Source organism: Meriones unguiculatus, chromosome 7 (genome assembly GCF_030254825.1).
Source record: "Meriones unguiculatus strain TT.TT164.6M chromosome 7, Bangor_MerUng_6.1, whole genome shotgun sequence".
NCBI classification, from domain to species: domain Eukaryota; kingdom Metazoa; phylum Chordata; class Mammalia; order Rodentia; family Muridae; genus Meriones; species Meriones unguiculatus.
Window position 1 is genome coordinate 40339175 of NC_083355.1, and position 24500 is coordinate 40363674.

General features: G+C 42.8%; 1 protein-coding gene across 1 annotated transcript in view; it reads left to right on the forward strand.

Moving 5' to 3' along the window:
• Utp6 (UTP6 small subunit processome component) overlaps positions 1-18829 on the forward strand; it is a 28951-nt gene extending 10122 nt beyond the window's left edge. The window contains exons 8-19 of the mRNA XM_021630970.2: positions 156-233; positions 2303-2384; positions 3447-3528; positions 5101-5285; positions 7012-7091; positions 7469-7546; positions 9573-9752; positions 10824-10904; positions 11061-11170; positions 11822-11888; positions 15860-15932; positions 17138-18829. Of these exons, the coding sequence (XP_021486645.2) occupies positions 156-233; positions 2303-2384; positions 3447-3528; positions 5101-5285; positions 7012-7091; positions 7469-7546; positions 9573-9752; positions 10824-10904; positions 11061-11170; positions 11822-11888; positions 15860-15932; positions 17138-17292 (1251 nt within the window). The 3' untranslated portion in view covers positions 17293-18829. The remainder of the gene's footprint in view (positions 1-155; positions 234-2302; positions 2385-3446; positions 3529-5100; positions 5286-7011; positions 7092-7468; positions 7547-9572; positions 9753-10823; positions 10905-11060; positions 11171-11821; positions 11889-15859; positions 15933-17137) is intronic.
• The last annotated feature ends 5671 nt before the right edge of the window (positions 18830-24500 follow it).

Genomic DNA, 24500 nt, shown 5'->3' on the forward strand with positions numbered 1-24500 from the left:
TTTTCATTCCAAAGTAAAATATGGCTCCCTCATTTTCCTGTATCTGATACTAATGTTTTTTTTTTTTTTTTTTTTTTTTTTAAGAAACCGTCTTGAATATTTTTAATTTACAAAGCGTCTCTAAGAACTTTTAGGTCATTATTTTCTTCTTTTAGTACTTTAGGATGGAGTTGATGCATGCTGAGAAACTGAGAAAAGAAAAGCAAGAATTTGAAAAAGCTGCCATGGATATGGTAAGAGCCTAATGTATTGTCAGTTGTTAGTCTTTTGAGCCTCCTTACAAATGAAAGAATATGTTTTTGAGATAAATTTTTCCTTCCAATTTAATGTTACATTTTTTACTTTCAGATGAATTTGCAATTTAATTTTTAAAATTACATTTTGAGTGTGTATCATGGTGCTTTGTGGAGGTCAGAGGACAGCTTGGGGGAATTGATTCTCTCTTTCCACTATTTTTCCCACTGAGCCATCTTGCTGGCTCAAACCTACAACTCTTGATCTCCTGCCTCAGTCTTCTCGGAGGTGAGATTACAGGAGTGCATCACCATTCCTGGCTCTTTTCTTTTTATATAATTTGTAATGTGATGAAATAACTGTAAAGAAAAAGCTTTAAATTTTAGAGTTGGTATCTTGAGGCATATCTTTAATCCCAGCATTTACAAAGCTGAACCAGAAGGATTGTGAGTTTCTGAAACAAAGCAAGACTCTGTCTTCAAAAGATAAAACAACAAAACTAAAACAGCAACAAAAGAACTTGCTGTAATCTTACTGTGTTTTCAGCTTAGAACTTGTGTGTAGGTGGGGTATGCATGTGTGGGATATGTTTATATGTTTGTGTGTGAGGGAGTGTGAAAGTGCATGTGTGTGTATGTGGTAGCTAAAAGGCTGATTTGTATTCCCTCAATTGCATCTCCTCCTTATATTTTATTTTTTAATTACATTTAAGAATATTGTTTTGGGCCAGGTGATGGTGGTGCACGCCTTTAATCACAGAACTTGGGAGGCAGAGGCAGGCAGATCTGTGAGTTCAAGGCCAGCCTGGTCTACAGAGTGAGTTCCAGGACAGCCAGGGCTGCGCAGAGAAACCCTGTCTAGAAAAGCAAAAGAATATTGTTTAGAGGGAGGCACATGCCGTGTGTGTGTGGAGGCCAGAGGACAGCTTGCAGATGTTGGGCCTCTCCTTTCATCACGTGGGCCCTGGGGATCCATCTCAGGTGGTCAGGTTGGCAGCAGGTACCTTTACTCACCGAGCCATCTCATCAGTTCCTATTTATCTTTTCATTTATTCATTCATTATTTTTGAGACAGGGTTTCTCTGCGTAACATCATCTGTCCTGGACTCATTTACAAAGATCAGTCTGGCCTAGAACTCACAGAGATCGGCCTCTCTCTACCTCCACAAGTGCTGGGATTACAGATGTGCGTCACTCTGCCTGGCTTTATCTTTTATTTTTATTTATTTATGTTCCACAGTGTACATGTGGAGGTCAGGGGATACAGGCTGGCCTTAAACTCATAGAGACCCCCCTGCCTCTGCCTTCTGAGTGCTGGGATTAAACTGTCTGGACATAAGACATTTTCATTTGTGTGTTTGTATATGTGTTTTTGGGGGGAGCACATAGGCACTGCAGTATGTGTGTATGTGGTCAGGGGACAACTTGTGGGAGTTGTTTTTTTTCCTACTATATGAGTCCCAGAGACTGAATTGTCATAAGCATTGGTGGCAAGTGCTTTTACCATTTAAACTCTTTCATTGGTCCTTTCCATGTTATTTTTTGAGATAGGGGTCTCACTGAACATGGAACTCACTGGTTTGATCAGACTGGATGGCCAGTAGACCCTATTGATCCATCTCTTCCTTAGCACTAGGATTACAGGTGTGTGCCACCACACTTGGCTTTTCGTATGAGTACTGGGGATACAAACTTGGGTCCTTATACTTCTGTGGCAAGCTCTTTATCAACTGAGCCATTTCTCCAGCCCTCAGAATTTTTTTTTTTTTAATTTAAATAAAATACTATACAGAAGTATAATCAAGGCATGTATAACCTGATCTGTTCTGGTCTAAAGGGAGAGTGAGGCTAAGATTACATGGCTTAAAAAGTCTAAGAGAAACAGTTGGATGATCAGTGATGCTCAAGCTGCATACTTTATAAGTGAGGGAACTAGCCTTGGAATTGTGATTTGTCACACGTCGTGTGGTGCTAGTAGTCTAGGACTGTTAATTTCCATCCTTTTTTTTTTTTTTTTTGGTACTTCCTGGTACTGTGTTTTCAGTTATGGTTGATGTAACACTTTGTAGGGGAATTTTGATCATCCTGAAGAAGTCCTTAAAGGCGAGCTGGCACGGATCATTTACAAAAATTCTGTAAGCAAGATTAAAGGTAAGTACTCTCTGGGTACTTGTTTTTGGTAGTGTTCTGTTTGTGATGAGAAAGTCTTAACTTTTAGGCAGAGTGTTCTGTATCTTCAGAAAAATCTTCCTTCTGAGCTATCACTGGAAATTGCAATAAGATTTTGTTGAATACTCATTGGGATGAGTTGAAAAGGAATAGATGAAAAAAGACAGGTGTGGTGGTGCACACGTAGAATCCCTGCATTGGGGAGGTGGAGGTGGAGGCAGAGGCAGGCGGATCAATGTGAGCTCGAGGCCAGCCAACAAAGTGAGTCCAGGATGAAACTCTGTCCTGAAAAACAAACGAAAAATTAAAAAAAGGGGGGCTGAAGAGATGGCTCAGCAGTTAAGAGCACTGTCTGCTTTTCCAAAGGAACCGGGTTCAATTCTCAGCACCCACATTGCAGCTCACAAATGTCTATAACTCCTGTTCCAGGAGACCCGACCCCTTACACATGTAGACAAAACACCAGTGCATATAAAAATAGATAGATAGATAGATAGATAAAAGAGTGTAGATAATATTTTTACCTTATGTCCTTTTTATGAAATTTAAGAGTAGTTGGAAATATTTTAAAATACTAATGTCTTTGTTTATGTGGTGGGGATATAGGATAATATTTCCTTTCTTCTTTGTTCTGTTAAAAAAAAGTCACTGTGAGAAGCCTACCAATTCTAACTCTGAGCATAGCTCAGTGTACATTATGCATAGTTTGATCCAGCACCAGGAAAACAAAAACAGAGCTTGATATAGTGTCATCTAGCACCTGCTGAGACAAGATGATCATGAATTGGAGGCCAGTCTGTGATGGGGCTTGTAGCTCAGTGATAGAGTACTTGCATAGCATGTACAAGGCCCTGGGTTTGTACCACGAGAGGTCAGGGAAGGAGTAGAAGCCAGCCATATATATATAGTAAAGCCCTGTCTCAAAGCAAAAGACAAAATCCCTGAAGACCAACTCTAATACATAAAGAAAATGACACTTTGAGAGTAAAATGTCTTTTCAATTTAACAGCAAACCTTCCTCTCCCCTTGATTTTTAAATTTTAGGTGCAGAATTCCATGTGTCACTTCTCTCAATTGCACAACTATTTGATTTTGCCAAAGATTTGCAAAAAGAAATTTATGATGAGTAAGTAAAACATGGTAAGGCGAACATGTCTTCTGATTAATATTTGAGGCTGGGGAGAAGTGAAAAATAATATACACCTAGAGGTGTTGGTGCATGCCTTTAATTTCCGCACTTGGGAGTCAGAGACAGGCCAGCCTGGTCTACAGAGTGAGTCCCAAGACAGCCAAGGAGAAACCCTGTCACAAAAAGCAAAAACAAAACAAAATATAATAATAATAATAATAATAATAATATCCTTTACTTACTTTCGGAAAAATTATGTTATATTATGAATAGAAGATATGTATTCCTGCAGTGGTTCTTTGATTGACATGTTTGGCTTTGTTTCAGAAATAGGATACATCTTACAAACATATCCTGCAAACTTATCAATACACATTCTTTTTTTCTGCAAAATCAGAGTTGTAGTCATAACTTTTTATAGCTAAATACTGTCAATATTTAATCTGCAGTGTTTGATTCTGGTATTTAAGAATTATTTGTGTATCTTAGTTAGTGTTTGTGCTGTGATGAAATACCATTACCAAAAACAACTTACAGAAGAAAGGGGTTTTTTTTTGTTTGTTTGTTTTTGTTTTTGGCTTATGGTTCTAGAAGGCTGGAGTTCATAATGGTGTACGAGCAGGAAGTTGACTGATGACATCTTTACCTGCGCACAGGAAGCAGGGCGAATGAGCAGGAAGTGGAGTATGTCTATAAACCCATAAACCCTGTCCCCCGTGATGTCCTTTCTCCAGCAAGGCTGTGCTTTCTAAAGATTATAACCTCCCCAAATAGTGCCACAAACTGGAAATAATCGAAGGCCCTTTGGTGGGGATGTTTCTCACTGAAGCCACTGCAGAGTGCTCTATTAGGCATCTCTGTTCCTGGGATCCATTTCTTGATGTCGTAGGAGACGAGCTAGAACCGTGCATCAGTTTGTTCTTTGGGTGTCTTTGGGGTTTCAGTAGAGGATTAAGTTGTGCCTTTTCTCTGCTTCTGTCATAAGAATTCAAGAGTTCATGCAGGGCTCATGGAGGCTTCTATGTCCACAGACAGCTACTGATTTGATTTGAAGAGTATAATAATTTTAAAGTTAATATTTATTACGTTTTTGTTTATTTTTATTTTATCTTAATTTGGGAGAGAGGGTTGGAGACAGGGTTTCTCTGTGTAGCCCTGGCTGTCCTGGAACTCTGTAGACCAGGCTGGCCTCGAATTCAGAGATCAGCCTGCATCTGCCTGCTGAGTGCTGGAATTAAAGGCATGCACTGCTACTGCCCTGCTGTTTATTTATTTTTAAAAACAGGATCTGGAACTCACTAGGCTGGGCTTGAATTTGTGGGTGCCACCATGTCCAGCAAAAAGCTAACATTTGCAAATGATGCCTGAAACATTTTGAGATCCAATTGATATATAACAACACTGTACCACTGATAAGTCTGTTCATTAAGTCATTCTGGAAAGCCTGCTAGCAAATGACTCGTGGTATTGCGGCTGTGAAAGGGTGTTCTTTTTTAGAGCATAAGAACTTTGTTATTATCGACTTAGTTTCTTAACTCGGGGCAGGTGCCAGTAAGCTGTAATTTTCAGCCTTCAAGCTCTGCACACTGATGACCCACTCACTTGGGATTATGTGGCACGGCGAGAACTAGAGATTGAGTCTCAGCCAGGTGAAGAGCAGCCGGTATCGAAACAAGCCAAAGCAGTGGAGGTGGGCCGCAGGGAGGAGAGGTGCTGTGCTGTGTATGAAGAGGCAGTGAAGACTCTGCCCACAGGTGAGTCTGACTTGTGGGAGGGGAGCGTGAACGTGAGGCTGACGTTCTCGCTGTCAACACTTAAATTGGAATGGGAAGTCTGTATAGAGGATTGGGGGTGTAATATAGCTCAGTAGTAGGGCACTTACCCAGCAAGCGTGTGCCCTGATTTCAGTCTGAGGTGGAGGAGAAAAACAGGAAGACGCACCTCTGTATGGGACAGGGTACAGTGTGCCTGGCTCCCTTTTTCTTCCCTTACTGTGTCTGTGAGTTACATGCCACAACATACACGCTGTAGTCAGAGGACAACTCACTGGAGTGTGTTCTTATATGTGGTCCTAACTAGGAAGGTGATGGATGGCATCAGGTTTGGCATCAGGAGCCTTTATGTGTTCAGCTGTCTTGCCAGCCACTTTATACCCCCCCTTTTCTTTTTTGAGAGGATGTCATGTATCCTAGGCTGGCCTCAATTCACTTTATAGGCCATGATGACCTTGAACTTCTGGACCAGTATGTGTGGTACCTCATGCCTGCCAGACAAGCACTCTACCAGCTGAGTTGTATATACTTATCCCTATAGGCCTCTTTCCAGTTTGTCTTCATGTGATGGTGAAAAGCTCGAGTTTTTCATGATGAGAGTTTATGTAATCTAGGCTGGCTTTGAACTGCTGATCTACCTGTCTCTGCCTCCTGCAAGCTAGAATTACAGGTGTATGCTAGAGTTTTCATGAACTTCAGTAATAGAGGTATTTATGTTCTTTTTTTTTTTTTTTGGCAGAAATAATACTTAGGTACAAGTTAAGGGGTGGGAATGTAGCTCATTAGGAAAGAGCCTTTGTACAACATGAAGCCCTGGGTTTGATTCCCAGTACTTCAGTAAACTGCAACTGGTGGTGCATACTTATATTGTCAATACCTTGGAGTTAAAGGCAGGAGGAGGATCTGGAGTTCAAAGTTATCCTTAGCTAGATGGTGAGATTGAGGCTGCCTGAAACCCTGTCTTGGAAACAAAACAAAACAAAGTAAGCCATCCCCCACCAAACTCCAAGAAATTGTAATTCAGAAGATTGTATTATCTTTTTTTCTTTGGAGACAGGGTCTAACTATGTAGCATTGGCTTATTGGCTTGCCTACATGGAGACAAGGCTGACCTTGAACTCTCAGATGTGCCTGCCTTTTCCTCCTGAGTGCTGGGATTAAAGGGATGAGTCACTACATTGGGCTTTATCCTTTATCTTTTATTAGAGATTGCATTTTTGTTTGGAAATATTGGAGAATAAAGGCAGTGGAGACAGTTTTTTTTTTCTTTTTTTTTTTAAGACAAGGATTTTGAATTGATGCATTGCTTAGTTGCTTTTCTCCAATATCTGATACAATGGGGGTAACGTATTTTTGTTTGTTTGTTTGTTTTATGTTTTTTTTTTTTTAACCAGGCTAATTTAAACTTTGTTTTTAAAACAGTTTATTTTTATTATTTTTGTTTTATATATGTGTGTGTTTGTCCCTGTGAGTGAACAATATCACCTAGGCTGGTACCCAAAGAAGCCCAAAGATCCCTTGGAGCTGGAGTTACAGGTGGTTGTGAGCCATCCAGTTTGGATGATAGGATCCTAACTCAGGTCCTCCGGAAGAGCAACTGGGGCATTTTCAGCTCCTAATTTAAACTTTGTTTAGAGGAGTGTCCCCTTGGAAGTAAGATCTTTGAACTGAGAGGACTGGTAACCTAATTGATGCTTGACTTTTTCAGAGGCCATGTGGAAGTGTTACATCAACTTTTGCTTGGAAAGGTTTTCTAAGAAGACCAGTAGTGTGCCCCTCAGAGGCCAGGTAAGGATTTACGTTGCATAGCCTCAGGGAGTGGTTAGAAAGTGCCTGCTTTGTAGAGAAGGACAGAGTTCTTTTGGGGTGTAGGCCAGCTGTCAGAATTTTGGGCTTAATCACTTGCTTTTTCCTTGTGGGTGACCTGTCATCAAGAAGATCTAGTCTGCTTTACCCTTATCCTGGATAGATAAAGCAGGGAGGGTTTGCTGCTGATTGGACTGTGCCAGGCTCAGGCGCTTAGCTCATCTCATCATGCGTGACACCCGTTCAGAACCCAGGCCCATCTCTGGATTCTCAGAAAAGTGTAAAATCACTTTTGCCCAGTTCAGTGCAGAGGACCTGCTGGAATCTGTTTATGGCCTGACAGATGTTTCTCATTTCAGAGGCTGGAAAGAACCATGCTTGCATTCAGGAAGGCCCATGACCTGAAGCTCCTTTCTGAAGTCCAGTACAAGCAGTGGGTAAGGAAGACCATAGAAAGCACACTCACTGCCTGTTCCATGTACTTTATTCTGGTTTAAAATATATGATACCAGAACAAAAAAATCAGAATGAACCTATTTGGCATTCCCTTTCCTTTCTTTTTTTTTCCCTTCATGTTTCTTCTCTTCCATATCCTGCTCTTCCCTCCCCGCCCTCCTTTTTTTTTCTTCGAGACAGGGCTTCTCTGTCTATTCTGGTTGTAGTGGAACTCACAGAGCTATGCCTATCTCTTCCTTTCCAGTGCTGGGATTAGAGGAGTGCACCACCACCACCCATGTTTGTTTGTTTTAAGGATCTATTTTTGTTTCATGAGCATGAATGTTTTACCTGTATAGATGTATATATATCAAGTGTGTGCAGTCTAGCAGAAGGTTTTGGATCTCCTGGAACTGAATGGAGTTTTGGATGGTTGTTAGCTGCCATCTGGGTGCTGAGAATTGAACCTGAGTCCTCTGCAGGATCATCTCTCCAGCCCTCTTCTCCCCTTCCCCTTCCTCTTCCCTTCCCCTTCTCTTTCTTCCTGGGTTCCCGCCCCTCTACTTCCCACTTTTTCCTTCTCAACTACCTTTCTATCCTTTTCTCATTCTCATCTCTCCTCCCTCCCTTTGCTTTTCCCTGTCTTTTTGTAGTGTTGGCAGAGTGCAGGGAGGCAGAGGCCCTGGAGCTCATCTCTTCAGCTGGATAGGTGAGCTCCAGGTTCAGTGAGAAACACAATCTCAAAATGTGAAGTGCAGGGCTAAGTGTTCATCTCTCAGTTAGCTGCTAAGCTAAGTGTTTGCTGTGCAAGTTAAGGACCACGATCCCTAGCCTAGAATTCTAGTGTGCTGAAGGTAAAGATGGACTCCCAGAGTAAACTGGCTAATTAGATTAGCTGTTTGGTGGAGCTCTGGGTTTAGTTGAGAGACCTGGCCTCAATGATTCTGCCTCTATGAATAAGGTGTATAGCTATAGAGGAAGCTAGCATCAGCCTTAGACATCCATATAGATAAAACACACATGTATGTGCACCAGCAAACACATTTATAACCACATACATGTGAACATGCATATACATACATCACACACATAAACACATGCAAAAACGTAAAGAGGGCAATAGTGGAAGACACCTACTAACATTAACCTCTGTCTTCTCTATGTCTCTCTCATACACACACTTATCAGCATGTGTCAGCATGCACATGTGTACACTCACACAAACACATGTGTTGTAAACACAAATAAAAGTAAAAATTACAAGATTATTCTGGTTTTCCCATACTTTTTCAGGTAAAGTTACTCACTTTTTATTTACTTATTTAATTTTTAAATAATTTTATGCATTCACTTGTATCTCAGCTGTAGCCCTCTCCCTCTTTCCCTCCCAATTCTCCCCTCTCTCCCTCATCTCCTCCCTGCCCCCTTCTGAGTCCACTGAGAGAGGGTGTCTTCCTCTCCTTCCGTCTGGCCCTAGCTTATCAGGAAGTTACTCACTTTTTTTTTTTTACATTTACTCCTAACTTGATCCCTGCCTGAATTTCCAGAAACATCTTCTGTTCTAATCTTGTTGTCATCCCTCCCTGCAATCATGCTAAACATGAATTTCCTGTTTCCTCTTGTATTATACTGTCTCTAGCACTTGTGCAAACTGGTTGGCAAGCCTTCTCTTTCCCGGGTTCTGTGTTTACCTGACTGGCATCTGATTTTCCTTAAGTCTTAGCTTGAATACTTCCTTTCCTGAGGTTTTTCCCATCGTGGGCCCTGTTGGTCCTGGCCCTGCACCCTGTAGCATCTACTGAACCATCTATCTCTTTAGCTGCCGTCTTTGATTTTCTCATAGTCTTATGGGAAGAAGCAGGGAAGGGGGAGGAATTCCACTTGTCCTTTGTGTCTATTTAGCGGCTGTGGTAAAAGGTCTAGTGGGAAGGCTATTGAGATTAATATCATAAATCATCTTTATATGTCTCTATTATATATATGATTTTGCTTTCAAGTGGTGCTTACAGTGTGCTTTGTCTTTCTTAGATTGACTTGTTGCTGCGCCAGGACCTCTTTAAAGAGGCTCTGCAGGTGGCCGAAGCTGGGACCGAACTGTTCAAGGATTCTGCAGCAATGTGGCAGACGAGGCTGCAGGTGCTCATTGACTCAAACAGCCCCGACATAGCGACGCATTTTGAAGAAGCCTTTGCGCACCTCAAGCCCCAGGTCTGCGAATTGTGTCTTTATATTTTATTCCTTTTTTAAAAAAGATTTATTTATTTTTATTATTTTATGTGTGGTAGTTTTTTTGCCTTCATGTGTGTCTGACCCACACCTGTGTCCAAGGAAGAGGTGAGCCTCCATGTGGACTCTGGGATCAGAATTTAGGTCCTTTGCCACCAACTGCTCTTAACCACAGAACCAGCTCTCCAGTCCTCATATTTCACTCTTTTTGGGAAACTGTTTTGTGTGTGTGTGTGTGTGTTTAAAAGACAGGGTCTTATGTAGCCCAAGCTAGCTTAACCTTAAACTTTGATCCTTCTGCCTCCACCACCTGAGTGCTGGGATTATAGGTATGCTTCACCATGTCTGGTTTATGTTGTGCTGGGGATTGAACCCAGGGCTTCTTGCAGGGTAAGCAAGGAGTCTATCAGCTGAGCTATATCTCTAGCCCTTTCTTGGAAAACCTTTTAAGATTTTAGTGAAAGCTCCTATGTGATAAACTTGTCTAGTAAGAGCAAACCCTAGAATGATAATTGTTGTTACATGGTGACAGTTCAGGGACTCAATAGAAAAATCACTTCTATTTCTAATCCTTTATTTGCAAGCTTACTAAATCGTGTAAGATTTCTTATTCTGTTTAAATATCTTATAAATGAAAAATACTAATAGTATATTCTCATTTGCATCCACATCTGATTAAAATTCAACTTGCAATCACAAAAATTTAGACTTTAATGTTCTAATCCTATTTTGCGGTGAATCTTTTGTATGAGTGAGTGGGAAAACGTACTGCAGAGAATAAGGTGGGGAACAAGCATTGCCCTCTGCCATCTGCCTCTACACAGGGAAGATCAGGCAGGCCAGCCTCCATCTGTTCTTAAGTAGAGGCTCCCAGACCAGACTCACGACTTGGTTAGCCATGGGCCTGAGTGGGTATGGCCACAGTTAAGAGTCCCCATCAGAATGGGACTGAGTTATCAAAGTGTTGTTCTGGATGATTTGGCTAGGGGCTGCAGTGACCCTGACTTTACAGTGATGAGTTTTCACATCTGACAGTTTTGTTGTTGTGAACAGGTTTGTCTGCCCTTGTGGATTTCTTGGGCAGAATGGAGTGAAAATGCTAAAAGCCAAGAGGACACTGAAGCAGTCTTTAAGGTACAGACTCCCTCTTCTGTCCCTTGTGGTGTAAGGAATGCTATTTCATATCCTAAGTCATTACTTAGTGGCTTGGGGTGGGTCTTGGTAATGTCTTTTGTTCTCTCTAAGTTCCTTTACAGAGCTTGTTTTTGTTTTTTTTTCTTTTAAATGTAGAAAGCTATTTTGGCTGTCACTGGTTCCAGTTCAGTAACTCTGAAGGAGAAATACCTGGATTGGGCGTATCGAAGTGGTGGCTGCAAAAAGGCCAGAGCAGTGTTCAAAAGGTACTCATAGTTATCCAGGTCTTTTTGCCCATACTCAGCCCCTCATACCCAGATTTTGTGGGTTACAAATAGTGTCTGAAGTGTTGATCTGAGAAACTTTCAAAATGTATTTCCTTTTTCTGGTCTTGCACACTTCAGTTCAAACACGTGGGGAAAATGAGAGCGCATTGTCATGATGACTGTAATTGTGTCATTACCATAAGCAGCTCTGTTAGCAGATCATTTCTTTTGAAAGCAGTCGGGATTGAGCCCAGGGCCTTGTACCTGGGCAAGGGCTATACCACTGGGCTGTATCTCCAGCCTAGTACATCATCTTAGGACTTGCTTCTTATGTAGTTAACACTGCGCTGTCAACCGAGTTTTGAGTAGAGTTGCTGAGCATCTGCCTGGTAGTAAAAGTTCACAGCAGCACTCGCTTAAAGCAGATGTGTGGAGCCTTACGTTCTTGTAACCCCAAGAGACTAAGTTAGGAGAGGTGAAGGGTCAGTCACTCTAAGTTGAGGCATGGGAATGACTCCATCAGATCCTGTTTTGTCTGAGATTGCTGCTGACTCATTGTGAAAGCAAAGCCTGGTTCTTTATTCATGTTTATAGGTAATAGAAGGCTTTCTGCTCACTGTGGGAACTAAAGTTTTCCCTACTCCTTTTTAGTTTACAGGAAAGCCGTCCATTCTCAGTTGAGTTTTTCAGGAAAATGATGCAGTTTGAAAAGGAACAGGTGAGTATTCTGAGCACTTCCTGCCTGGAAACATGGCTCTGTGGTCATAATCAGAGCAGTGTATGATGATGATGATGATGATGATGATGATGATGATGATGATGATTATAGTGGAGTACAAACTCCTGGTCCCTTGGTTCAGCCTCTTTCCATAGAGCTGGTAAACAAGCCAAGAGGAGAAAGTCACGCATACAGAATAGAAAAGTCAGATGCCACAGGAAGGTAGCCTGCCAGGCTAGGTGAGGTGCAGCTGCTGCTTTCCTGCCAGGCTAGGTGAGGTGCAGCTGCTGCTTTCCTCCACAGCGCACTCTTCTGTCTTGGGCTATAGAGTGAGCAACTAATTACTATTTCTGGTGGCTTTAGCTGTAAAATTATGAATAGAATGAAAGGAAAGTCTCCATTAAAAAGTAATGCACAGCTCAGGATGGTGATGTGGTCTGTGCTTTTAATCCCAGCACTCAGGATCTCTTGTTGGTTTGAGGCCAGCCTGATCTATGTAGTGAGTTCTATGTAGCTACCCAGGGCTACATAGCAAGATCCTGGCTCAAAAAAAAAAAAAAAAAAAAACCAAACAAAACAAAACAAAAATCCCCACAAAAAAACAAAACAAAAAACCAACAACAACAAAAACCCAAAACAAAAAAAACCAAACAACCGCAAAACAAAAACAAAAGAAATAAACTCTCTCTCTCCCCATATATATTTTTGGAGACAGGGTTCTTTGTGTAACCCTGAATGTCCTGAATTCAGGGCCTTGCTAATGTTAGAGGAGAGATCCATCATTGAGCTGTATGATTTCCTATTTAAAGCAAGAATAATACCTAGTCTAAGCTTTTTTTTTTTTTTTTAATGGTTACCTAAAACTGTATTCATTAAGTTTCCTGACCATAGTTAATTTGGAATGTGTGTGTATGTACACGTGTACATGTGCACATACACACATGTTCATGTGCACATACACACATGTTCATGTGCACATACACACATGTTCATGTGCACATACACACATGTTCATGTGCACATACACACATGTTCATGTGCACATACATACATGTACATGTGCGCATACATACATGTACACGTGCGCATACATACATGCACATGTGCGCATACATACATGTACATGTGCGCATACATACATGTACATGTGCGCATACATACATGTTCATGTGCGCATACATACATGTACATGTGCGCATACATACATGTACATGTGCGCATACACACATGCATGCACACACGAGCTCGGGAGTGCACATGTATACGTACATACATGTATATATCTGTCCAACTGCTTCCTGAGTCCTGATATTAAAGGTACTATGCCCAGCCTAAAAAAAAAAAAATGTTTGTTTCCGAGACAGGCTCTGTGTAGCCTTAGCTGTCCTGGACTCGCTTTGTAGACCAGGCTGGCTTTGAACTCACAGGGATCCACCTGCCTCTGCCTCCCTGAGCGCTGGGGTTAAAGGTGTGCACCACCATGCCTGGCTAAAACGTGTATTTTAAAATATTGTCATGTAGGGGCTGCAGAGGTGGTTCAACGGTTAGGATCACTGGCTGCTCTTACAAAGGACCTGGCTTTGTTTCCCAGCACCCTCATAACTTCAAACTTTTCCTGACTATAGTTAATTTTTGTAACTTCTTCTGGCCCCTGTGAATACTGTATGCACATATATATGCAGGCAAAGCACTCATAAAAATCAGGTAAACCAATAAAAATTCTTTTTTTTTTTTTTAAATTTTATTTATTATTTATATAGCAATCTTCCTGCATGTGAGCCAGCAGGCCAGAAGAGGGCACCAAATCTCATTATAGATGGTTGTGAACTGCCATGTGGTTGCTGGGAATTGAACTCAGGACCTCTGGAAGAACAGCCAGTGTTCTTAACCTCTGAGGCATCTCTCCAGCCCCAATAAAAATTCTTAAAGTCAGATGTGTACTGCCACATATGTTATATATGCTAACATGTATGCTAACATGCAGGCTTCCAAAAGAATTATAATTGTTTTCTTAATATATATTATTCCAAAAGAGTTATAATTGTTTATAGAGGTAGTGAGCTACTGGATGAGTATGCCGGTTTCCTCATAGTATTCAGCTTGTTTTCTTTGGTTTTAGTATTTCACTTTGTATTAATTTGACTTTTGAAAAATTACTAGGGAGGCTGAGCTCCTGTTTTGTGCTGAAGTAGAGTATAGTCTTACATGAGGAGACAGTAAAGCATAATGTTTAGTAATCAGTCTCTGGATTATTAATGTAATAACTATGACCAATCACTCAATTGTCAGCCTTACCCTCACTTATATAGGAAGGCTCTCTGCCTGCTAAATGTGTGTGAGAAGTATAAGACCCAATGGGCCACTGGATAGGGAAACATATGTGTAGGACAGTGTATATTACCCCTTAGTAAAGTGTGTTTGTATATTTATGCATGTGAGGTTAAACTGACTTTAAAATAGGTGGTTTGGTGAAGGGAGATTCGAATAGAATTTTTTTCTGATTTTCTTAATGGTATTAGGGATTGAACTCATGAAATAGTTACTTCATACTAAATGCTTTAAAAAATTCCCTGTATGTGTGTGTCTGTGGAGATTTTTATTCAGGAGTGAAGATGCCCCGGGAGGCCAGAAGATGGCCTTGAATCTCCTGGATCTGGAGTTACACGTGCTTGTGAGCCATAGCACTTGGGTGTCAGGATGGGAACTGAACTCAGGTCCTCTTCAGGAGCAGCAAGTCATCGTGACTGCTGAGCAGATCTCTCCAGCCCCGTACAAAAGACTTTAGTTAATTGGGCAGTGGTAGCCAGGACACAGAGGCAGGCAGATCTCTGAGTTTGATGCCAGCCTGGTCTGCAGAGGGAGTTCGAGGACATTAGATGGTGTTAATCTACTTTGGAACTGTACTCAAAGGAATCCATTTAGTAGTAGAGGTGGAGCTGGAGGTGCAGTTGGTGCTTTCCCAGCACAGAGCCCTGGGTTGGTCCCCAGCTGCACATAAACTGGGAGTGGTGATGCACACCTGTTATTTTTGCACTCAGGAGGTGGACGCTAAGGATCAGGAGTTCCAGTCCATCTTTGTTTACGTGGAGTTCAAGGACAGCAGAGCTACAAAAGCCATGCTCGCTGTTGTGTTAGGTCATAGCTCACCACTGTTGTAGAGGTGGAGGACCTGGGAGAATGGGGTCAGTAAATGGGATGGAATGAAGTCTTGTGCAATAGCCAACTGTATTTGGAGCCTCAGATGATTTACACTCTGAGGGTTAAGACAGGTCACATGGGTAAAGTTCTTATCAGTTCAAACTGTATGCAATCACAAGGACAAGCCACATGTGGCAAAGATATGTTCTTGCATGGAGGCATATAAAGGATAACTGAATAACAACAGTGGCAGTAATGGATAATCTGAAGTAAACCCAGATTTGCTATACTGGGAGGAGCACGGAAACACATTCCAAGAACATTTCTGTGTTTTTGAAGAAACTGAGGTCACAAGCCTCTGTCTTGTTTTCTTTGGAGTTCTCACAAACACTCAGAATTCTCCTCACATCTGTCTTCCTGGACTGTGTCTCAGCAGTGGCTCACACGTTGTTACTATAGCGGTGCTGAGGTGCTCTCCAAGTGAAGAAATACTTAAAGTCAGAGGGCTGGGCTACATAATGAAATTTTGTCTCCAAAAAAGTGTTTTAAGATGGTCATAACTGTTTCAGAGCAAAAATTCTCAAATGGAAGAAGTCTCTAGCATAAGCTATAGAACTCTTTGCTTATTTCTCCTTTTAAATCCTGCTCAGCCCCTCCAGGTTTTCAAGTGTTATTCCTCTACAGCTCCCAAGTTTCACCCTGAAAATGTAGTTAGAAACTAGGCTGGTTTGGTCCTTCCCCTTCAAACGCCTCACAAATGGTAGTTGCTTAAAATACAGCCAAAGTAAATCTGATTCGATGGATGAAGTCAGATCTTCTGCTTGTTTTTGTAGGAGTCCTGCAAGATGGCAAACCTGAGGGAATATTACGAGAGGGCGCTGAGAGAGTTTGGGTCTACAGATTCTGGTAAGTAAACTTCAGTTGCGGGTGTAAGCATTGCTTGTGCCATCTCTCATCTGTTACATGGTTGGAATTGGGTTTCTGGCTTGCATCCTAGGCCCTTCTTAGAACACCTTCAGTGCTTTTCCTGCCTTCTTTTCCTATGTGTTTTGAGACAGGGTCTTACTCTGTAGTCCAGGCTAGCTTGGTACTCACTTCACAGCCTAGACCTGCCTCAAACCTCTGGCAATACTTCTGCCTCCACCTCTGAAGCAAGCCTTATATCCACTAGCTCTCTTAAGAACTCTGGATCAGAGAAAGATTTGCTTGGTTTGGGTCTCTTAAAAATTTATGTGGGCCAGTAAGATAGCTCCATGACTAAAGGAACTTGTTTTCAAGCCTAAAGCCATGAGTCTGATCTCTTGGACCTACATGGTAGAAAAAAGGATTGACTTCCTCCATAAGTTATCTTCTGACCTCCACATGTATGTCATGACCTGTGTACACATGCACAATATAAATAAAGTAAATAACTTTTAAAAATTATGTGTGGTGGGATATGGTGGCTCATGACTATACTCCTACTGCTGCAGAAGTGGAGGCAGGAGTATTGCCAGAGGTCTAGGGCCAGTCTAGACTATGTAGTGAGTTCCAGGCTAGCTTGGGTTACAGAGTGAGGCCCTGTCTAAAAAAATCAAAACCAAACCAGACTGAAGCAAGTACTTGTAAAGTAAAAGTTAGTATAGTCCAGCTGTTCATCCTAGTAGGAAAGGAGGTCCAGTAAGGGCCGTCAGTTAGAATAGGGCTGGTTGGCTGTGGCACAGTGTGGAGCTGACTAGGTAATTGTACCATGTCTTTTAAAAAGTAGAAAGGAAGCCGGCTGGTGGTGGGCAGTATAGGGAAAGGCAGCACATACCTTTAATCCTAGCAGAGGCAGGTAAATCTCTGAGTTCCAGGCCAAAAAAAAAAAAAAAGTAGAAAAGAGTTTGAAAGTTTTCACTGGAAAGAAATGATAAATGATTGATAAATGATAAATAGGCTTAATTTTATTGCATTATACAACGTTTAAATATATCAGTATTATATGGTACCTCATTCATATATATATTAAAATTTATGTGTGGAAGCTTCTTAGAATTTTTAATTGGCTTAGTATTAAATAATTGAGTTTGCCTACTAAAGCCTTCCCCTTTTCTAATTATGTTTACAGTAATTTTTCTTTTCTTTTAAAGATCTTTGGATGGATTACATCAAAGAAGAATTGAGCCATCCCTTCGGTAGACCTGAGAACTGTGGACAGATCTATTGGCGTGCCATGAAAATGTTGCAGGGACAGTCAGCAGAGCTGTTTGTAGCTAAACATGCCATGCATCAGGCTGGCCATTAGCAAGGAGAACTACCAATTTGGTGAAGTTGTATTGCAAGCCTCTGGGCATGTTTGTAGTATGAGTCGGTATATAAGTTGTCAAGGGGTGGCAGGAGAGCTGATTGATTTTTGTGATGTACTTTATCCTGTCATCGCTCTTCGGTTCCAGAAAAGAGAACTGCTGCTGCCTGTTAAATGTAAAATACACAGAAATCATACGCTTGAGTTTTCTTTCTTGTTCCAGGCTAAGCACACACAGCTCTAATTTAGACTGGGTAGGAGGGAGCCAGTTCAAACACAAGAGGAAGTATAGTTTTGTGTGTTCTTTTCTCGCCCTGAGAGCCTGATGATGCCTGTAGAGATAGGAGGGACTAGGGCTGTGCAGAGCGGACGGTGACGTTGAACAAAGTGACTTGATTTCCTCTATCAGAATCGCATTTGTCCTTTTAGAGCAACCATTCAAGAAATAGGAGCCTTCCTTCTCCTACAGGAAAGAATGGAGACTTGGTGTGTGAGTAACAGAGGAGGGGGTGCTGGGTGTTAGAGGAAGTTGTCTTTCAAAGTAATAGAAAAAATGATTGACAAGCCAAGAACTGTTTGCATGGAGGAGCCCAGCAACAAAAGGACAGGAAGCGAGTGGAGAAGTGTGTCAGTGGGAGGGATGGGGGGTGAAAGGGTTGCTTAGAACAAAGGTGGGCTTTTGGGACAGGGGAGGAAATAAAAAAAATATAATATTTAATTTTTTACAGTTTATTTATTTTATATCCTGATTGTAGCCCTTCCCTCATCTCCTGGTCCCACCTCCCTCCCTCTTCCTCGTTTCATTTTTTAATACTGTTTTTTTTTTAAGGTTTTTTTTTTTTTTTAATAAACCTAAATCTTTATGCATTTGAGGCAAGTGCTCTATCACTGAGACAGATACCAGCCCTCTTTTTTACTTTCTGTTTTGAGTGGGCCTCACTAAATTCTGGCTGGCCTTGAAAGTCCTCAAGTCCAAACAGGCCTTGAACTGTCAATCCTGCAACAGCCTCTCAAGTAGCTGAGATTACAGGCCCTGAATCACTCGACCCAGTTTTAACTTAACATTTGGTATCACTGGGAAAATATTCAGAACAAGTTACTTAATCCTAAGCCTTAATTAATGTTACGTTATTTCCCATGTTATTAAATGAACTTAAAAACACCTAATGAATTCATAGCATTCCATTGTCTTTATTAATTCCCTGTGGCTAGCCCTTACCATTTGTTATTTATTTTAACTATAAGTACTTTTGGTGAAGATTCTTGTCAATTGTTGCTTACATCCACGAGTGCTTCCTTAGGAGTCTTGTTTGACAGTGAAAGCTGCATGTAGGTAAGAGATAGGAAGTACTGACGTTTGGCCAGTTTCCTCTCTTCCAGGGGCAAATGAAAGAGCAACTCCCTTGTCCACACTGGGCGTTACACATTTCATTTCCATCGTTTTGTAATTTACCATTTAGCACATGAAAGTGATACGTCATCGTTTAAACTGCTTTTTCTTACTAATTATGTTTTTAAAATACATTGAGAATGTTAATCTTTTGTTTGCCTTTCATTTCTTATAAATAGTTTGTGAATGTTCCCTTTGTTCGGTGTTTTGGTGCTGGAAGAATTTGTGTGTGTGTGTGTGTGTGTGACTCACTTTCCCTTTCCCCTAGTATTGAGATTAGACGTAGGGCTCACACTGCCACGTTACACCCGCAGGTTTAGGCCTTGTGCTGTCTCTCCTCTTGCCCAGGACCGCTGGATCTCCTCCTCACGCAGCCGACTAACTTATATAGGACTAGGTAACCAGTCGGTTTGTTCATTTTGGTTTCTGACCCTTAGTATATATCGGGTCTTTATGTAGGTTAGAGCAGTTAGTCCATTTTTATTTTAAGCCTGTGTACTGTGATTTACTGCAGACCAGCACTGCCGACTGACCATACCAGGTCTAGCCTGCTGAACCAGTGAGTATTGGGGAGCACGGTTGAAAGGTACCACTGAAAAGCCCACAAAAGCTGTATCTCTCCCCAGTTTACAGGCAGCCCCAGAAGTCTCTCTCCCAACACTGTCTGATTGATTATATAATCTTGGGGTGGGACCTTGTGAATCGTTCTGCACTCCTTGGGTCTTCAGGAGGGAACGCACGAGTGATCCTCTGCGGTTGGGTTATTTCTCCTGCAAGCCCTCCCTGTCCCAGGGGCCACCCTACTTGAGGCAACAAGGAGAGTGACCAGGCTCTGGTCAGATACTGTCACAGCAGGGAATGTTTAGGATGTCATTGTTTATACTGGGTTCACAACTTTGGTCAACTGCTGTGGTGTAGAATGGGTTACCTCAAAAGACCATCCTTAACTCAAGAAGGGGGACCTAGGTGCTGAGTTCTCATCCATTTGTGAATAAGTTACAGTTGAATTGCAGCCTAGAATTATAAACGTGAAGTGATAGGGTGAAGAGTGGCCCTTCAGAGGCCTTTCTCTACCATCAGGCGGAGTCGGGCCATGTCAATGCTGCGGTGGGAATGGGAAGTGTTGAAGCTGAAGCACCCAGCGGTACAGGATAGGGACAACACTTGCAGTTTCAGACCCAGCTAGCTGGCCAGGTCTTTGCTGCCAGAGTCAGTATCCAGGAAGTCGGTTCTGTACCAGCAGTGGGCAGTGGGAAGTGCTTGCCCTGTCGGCACACGATGGCCTCTGCACTGCCCTGCCCATGTTTCTTGACAGGAATCTCTCCCCTTGGCCCGCAGTAGCCATGGCTGAGGCCAGACCTCTGCAGTAGATTCTTAAGCTGGCAGCCGGATCCTGGGTCTCTCCTAGCGGAGCCGCTTCCCAGGTGCAAAGCCTTGGCGATGGAGTTTGGAATCTCGGGCAGCTGTGGTCAGGTGCTGGAGGCCATGTGGCCACCTCAGGCCAGTAGCTGTGGGGCTTTCAGGAAGCTTCTCCCAGCCCGGAAGCCAGCTCTGCCAGCATTTGTAGCCTGAGGGTGGGGTGGGGAAGTGGGAAGGTGTGGCACCTGCAGTGGATCAGGGAGAGCCCATGGATGGCAAGCTGAGGCAGGTAATTAAATAGAGGGTTCTCTGCCTACGAAGGCAAGCTAGAGGCTGTGGGAGCCGCTGAGGGCTGAGCTGGGAACACCTGCTGGGGAGCCTGGGCACGGGCAGAGCAGGGGAACAGGAGAGAGGGCTTTACCTCGATATGAGCACCAGGTCATGTGTGTTCTTGGATGTGCAAAGAATCACCCAGGCCCTTTTAAGTTCAGGGTTTCCAGATCGGTGTTTTCATGCTGTGTTCAGTGCCCGCCCCTGCTTTATCAGTGAGCTCCTTGGCAGCAGGTCTGTGTTTGAGGCTGTTTCTGGCACCCAGCGTTTTCCCTGGCACAGTGCATATTAATTGGGCTGGTGATCCAAGATGGCACTTACTAGAGGATATGAAGATAGATTTGTAAAGAAAGTCACTTTGGGTTGCAGAGTTGGGGGAGACTAACTTTGCCAGGGCAGAGTGGGACAGGATGCGCTCTTCTCTATGGAGGGCAGTGGCCTCCTGAAAGTGGAAAAGAGAGAATGCAGGGCAAATGGCCTTGGAATTTGGGTCTCAGAGCAGAAGGAGGCAGACAAATATGTTTAGCAAGTAGATGCGTGTGCATATGTGTGTGACAGGGCTGATGTGTGGTAGTGGGGGGCTGCTGAAAGTTTCGTATTTTATGTGTACATGTAACGTGTTGCATGCCTGGTGCCCAGAGAGGCCACGAGGGGGCATCAGATCCCTAGGAACTGGGGATGTTACAGACAGTTGTGAATTGCCCTGTGGGTGCTTGCTGCTCCCACCGACCTACCTCCAGCACTCATGCCTCTCATCCAAGGGCTCCACAGACTCCCATATAGCGCCTCCCACTGGGGACCAAATGTTCACACATGAAACCCTGAGGAACATTTCACATTTATCTTTAATATGGGGCTGATAACAACAATCTCTTAGGGTTGTTCTGAGGAAGGAGTGGGAGGATTTAGAACTGTAGCCACTAATTCAGTAGCCACCAATTCTGCATAAGTTCATTAATTACAGTTAAAGTGAGAAATCCCGGCCATATTTCATGTGCTCAGGGGGCACACGCAGCAGACCGTTCACCAGACGGATTTGAAAGCATTTCCAACATCGAAGAAAGCTCTCATGCATGGTGATGGTTGAGACTGATAAAACACATGGCTTACCCTGGCTGGGAACGCACTGCAGGAGACTGTTTTCTTTTTCCTTTAAAACAAACAAACAAACAGACAGACAGAAAACCTGGACTCTTACAACAACCCTATGTCCATTTTACAGATGAGAAAACTGAGGCACAGAGTGAACTAAAGACAGTTTCCAGTTGTTGGAAAAGATGAGTAACCATAAACCTGTCATTTGACTATTTGGGATGCACATTCCAGAGGCATCTGTCTCAGTGAAAGTCGTGACCGTCTGGTTCCAGAACATTTCACTGCTCCAAAAGCAAATTGTGTGTTAGCACTTACTCCATTCCCCCCCACCTGAGTCTACTGTCATTCATTAGCTTGCTGTCTCCATCTGTTTACCTATTCTGGGCAGGAAAGTGTGAGTTGACTATAAATGGAGTCATGTAATATATGGTCTCTTGGGCCTGGCTTCTTTCAGCTCAGCATATTTTTGAGGTTCATTCATGTTGCAGAATGAATTTCAGCACTTTTTTTTTTTTTTCTGCCAATGAATACTTCCATCATTGGGTGAACCACATTTTGTTGATTGTTTTTCATCCATCAGTGGATGGATATCTGGAGTATGTCTTCCTGTTGGTGACTGGGCTGCTGTGAGCATCCTTGTTTTGTTAGTGCTGTCTTCAGTTCCTGGGGGAGAGGGGGTTCATTTAGAGGTAGAGTTGCTGGGTCTTGTGATGCTAAGTTACTGAGGAATCGGCTGAGGTGCTCTAAGCTCAGTTCCACGTTTACTAATGGGCAAAACCCAGCCAGTCTGCCTCCAGACCCTGCGCTTTGAATGTCACTTTACTGTTTGGAGCTGTTGTGACTTCCACGGTCTCAACACCATGCCTTTTTAGGCAGATTCCTTTCCCACCCTGGTCCCTGGCATCACTAAAGCGCTGTACTTGGAAAGCCATTGTTTTCGTCCAGGCTGTATTCCAGAATTATGAGGCCTTTTAACAATGTACATTCCGGCTTCCCAGAAGGCACTGTGGGGGCTGCTAAGAGCAGGACAGGTCCTGCTCTTCTCCCTGAACCTCTGGCCTAACTCCCTTCATCTGCACCCACCCACCTTTAATGTTCTCTTTGAGGTGGAAGGGCAGAACTGAAGAACAAAATTCAGTGCCAGCTTGTGTCATCTGCTTGTGGCCTTTGGCTTAACAGCATATAAATGGCCCTGAATTGTCACCTGTCTGCTCCCCATGTAGACTTCAGGACTAGGCAGTTAATGGCCTTGTTAAAGAAAGATGACCAATTGTGTTTCTAAAAGCATCAACCAAACAACATTTTTGTAAGCGCTGGGATAACCCAAGAGTGCTGTAGGCTGTGTGACTGCTCTCTTGGGAAGTCAGCCCAGAGTTTAATAAGAACCTGAGCAGACCTGTGGTTTATCAGTTTTAAGACCTTCCTTTGTTAGTTTCTTAGCCAGTGGAGTCTAGAGCATCCCTAATCACATGTACTCATGGGCAGTGCGCTCGTTTAGAAAAGAAAGGCTGTGCTGTGGAGATGAATGGGGCATCGGGTTCCCGGGAGCTGTCAGAGGAACACACCGTCCGCTCAAAGAAGAGGCTGACTGCTGTTTTGTCTTTGTGCTTCTGGACTTTTTTTTTTTTTTTTTTTTTATGTGTATATGTGCTGATCTTATTTATTTATGGACAAAGTCTTATTAAATAGTCCAGGCTAGCCTCTAGATCTAGTGATCCTCCTGGGATTGTATTGCTATGTATTATACATAGTTTTGGCCTTTAAAAGTTTTTTTTTTTTTTACTTTTTTTGTTTGTTTTCCCAAGACACAGTTGCCCTGTGTAACAGAGCTGTGGCTGTCCTAGACTAGATTTGTAGACCAGGCTGGCCTCAAACGCACAGAGATCTGCATATCTCTGCCTCCTGAGTGCTGAGATTAAAGGCCTGCACCACCACCACCTAGCGCTCCCTTCCTTCCTTCCTTTTTCCCTCCTTCTTCCTTCCTTCCTTCCTTCCTTCCTTCTTTCCTTTCCTCCCTCCCTCCTTCCCTATTTCCCTCCCTCCCTCCCTCCCTCCCTCTCTTCCTTCCTTCCTTCCTTCCTTCCTTCCTTCCTTCCTTCCTTCCTTCCTCTCTCTCTCTCTATCTCTCTTTCTTTCTGTTTTTTTGTGTTTCTGTGTAGCCTTGGCTATCCTGGACTGGTTTGTAGACCAGGCTGGCTCTGTACTCACAGGACTTCACCTGCCTCTGCCTCCCTGAATGCAGAGATTACAGGCTGTGCCACCATGCCCTGCTACAGTGTGTGCTCTTAACTGCCAAACCTTTTCTCCAGCACTGAGTGAATGGTAACCTTTTACATTTTATTTGTATGCACATGTATGTGCGGGTAAGTGTGTGCAAGAGCGCAGAAGTTTGAGGACAAAGTGGGAGTTGGTTCTCTTCTTCCACCACGGGGAAGAACTTGGCAGATTTGGTGGCAGGAGCTGAACCATCTTACCAGCCCCACTGCTGACTATGATTTACCTTCAAAGCAGCAGAAAGGGTTCCTTCCACACAGAAACAGGCTTTACAGTAACTGTAGAGGGCAAAAGGCCTTGCGCACTCATACTGGAGAAGCTAGGAGAATTCAACACACAGGTGTCCTTCAGAGGAAGGAGATGTTTAACCTATCCTGAAATGCTGGAAGTGGATATAGTTTACAACCTGGTGATCCTTCGTGGTCTGATGAGCAGGCTCCACCCATATCTTTCAGAATTTATGTTTTACTTATCCCAGATTCTTTCCCCCGAAAACCTTGAATATTACATAAAACTCATCTTTATGAGAGATGTCATTTGTACTTTACAACAGCCTTAGTGGTTTCTATGCTATCTTCGGGCCAGGCATTATGTTTGCCATAGGCATTCTCCCTAGACCCTTATCAAGGTAATTGTTTTTAAGTCAACAGGAACCCACCTTAAAGACAAGGCCATATTACTTTGTAAAGAGCTTCAATAGAAACACATCTTAAACCTTGTTGTACTCATAGGACTGAGCTAATTGTTGTCTAATTTTTCC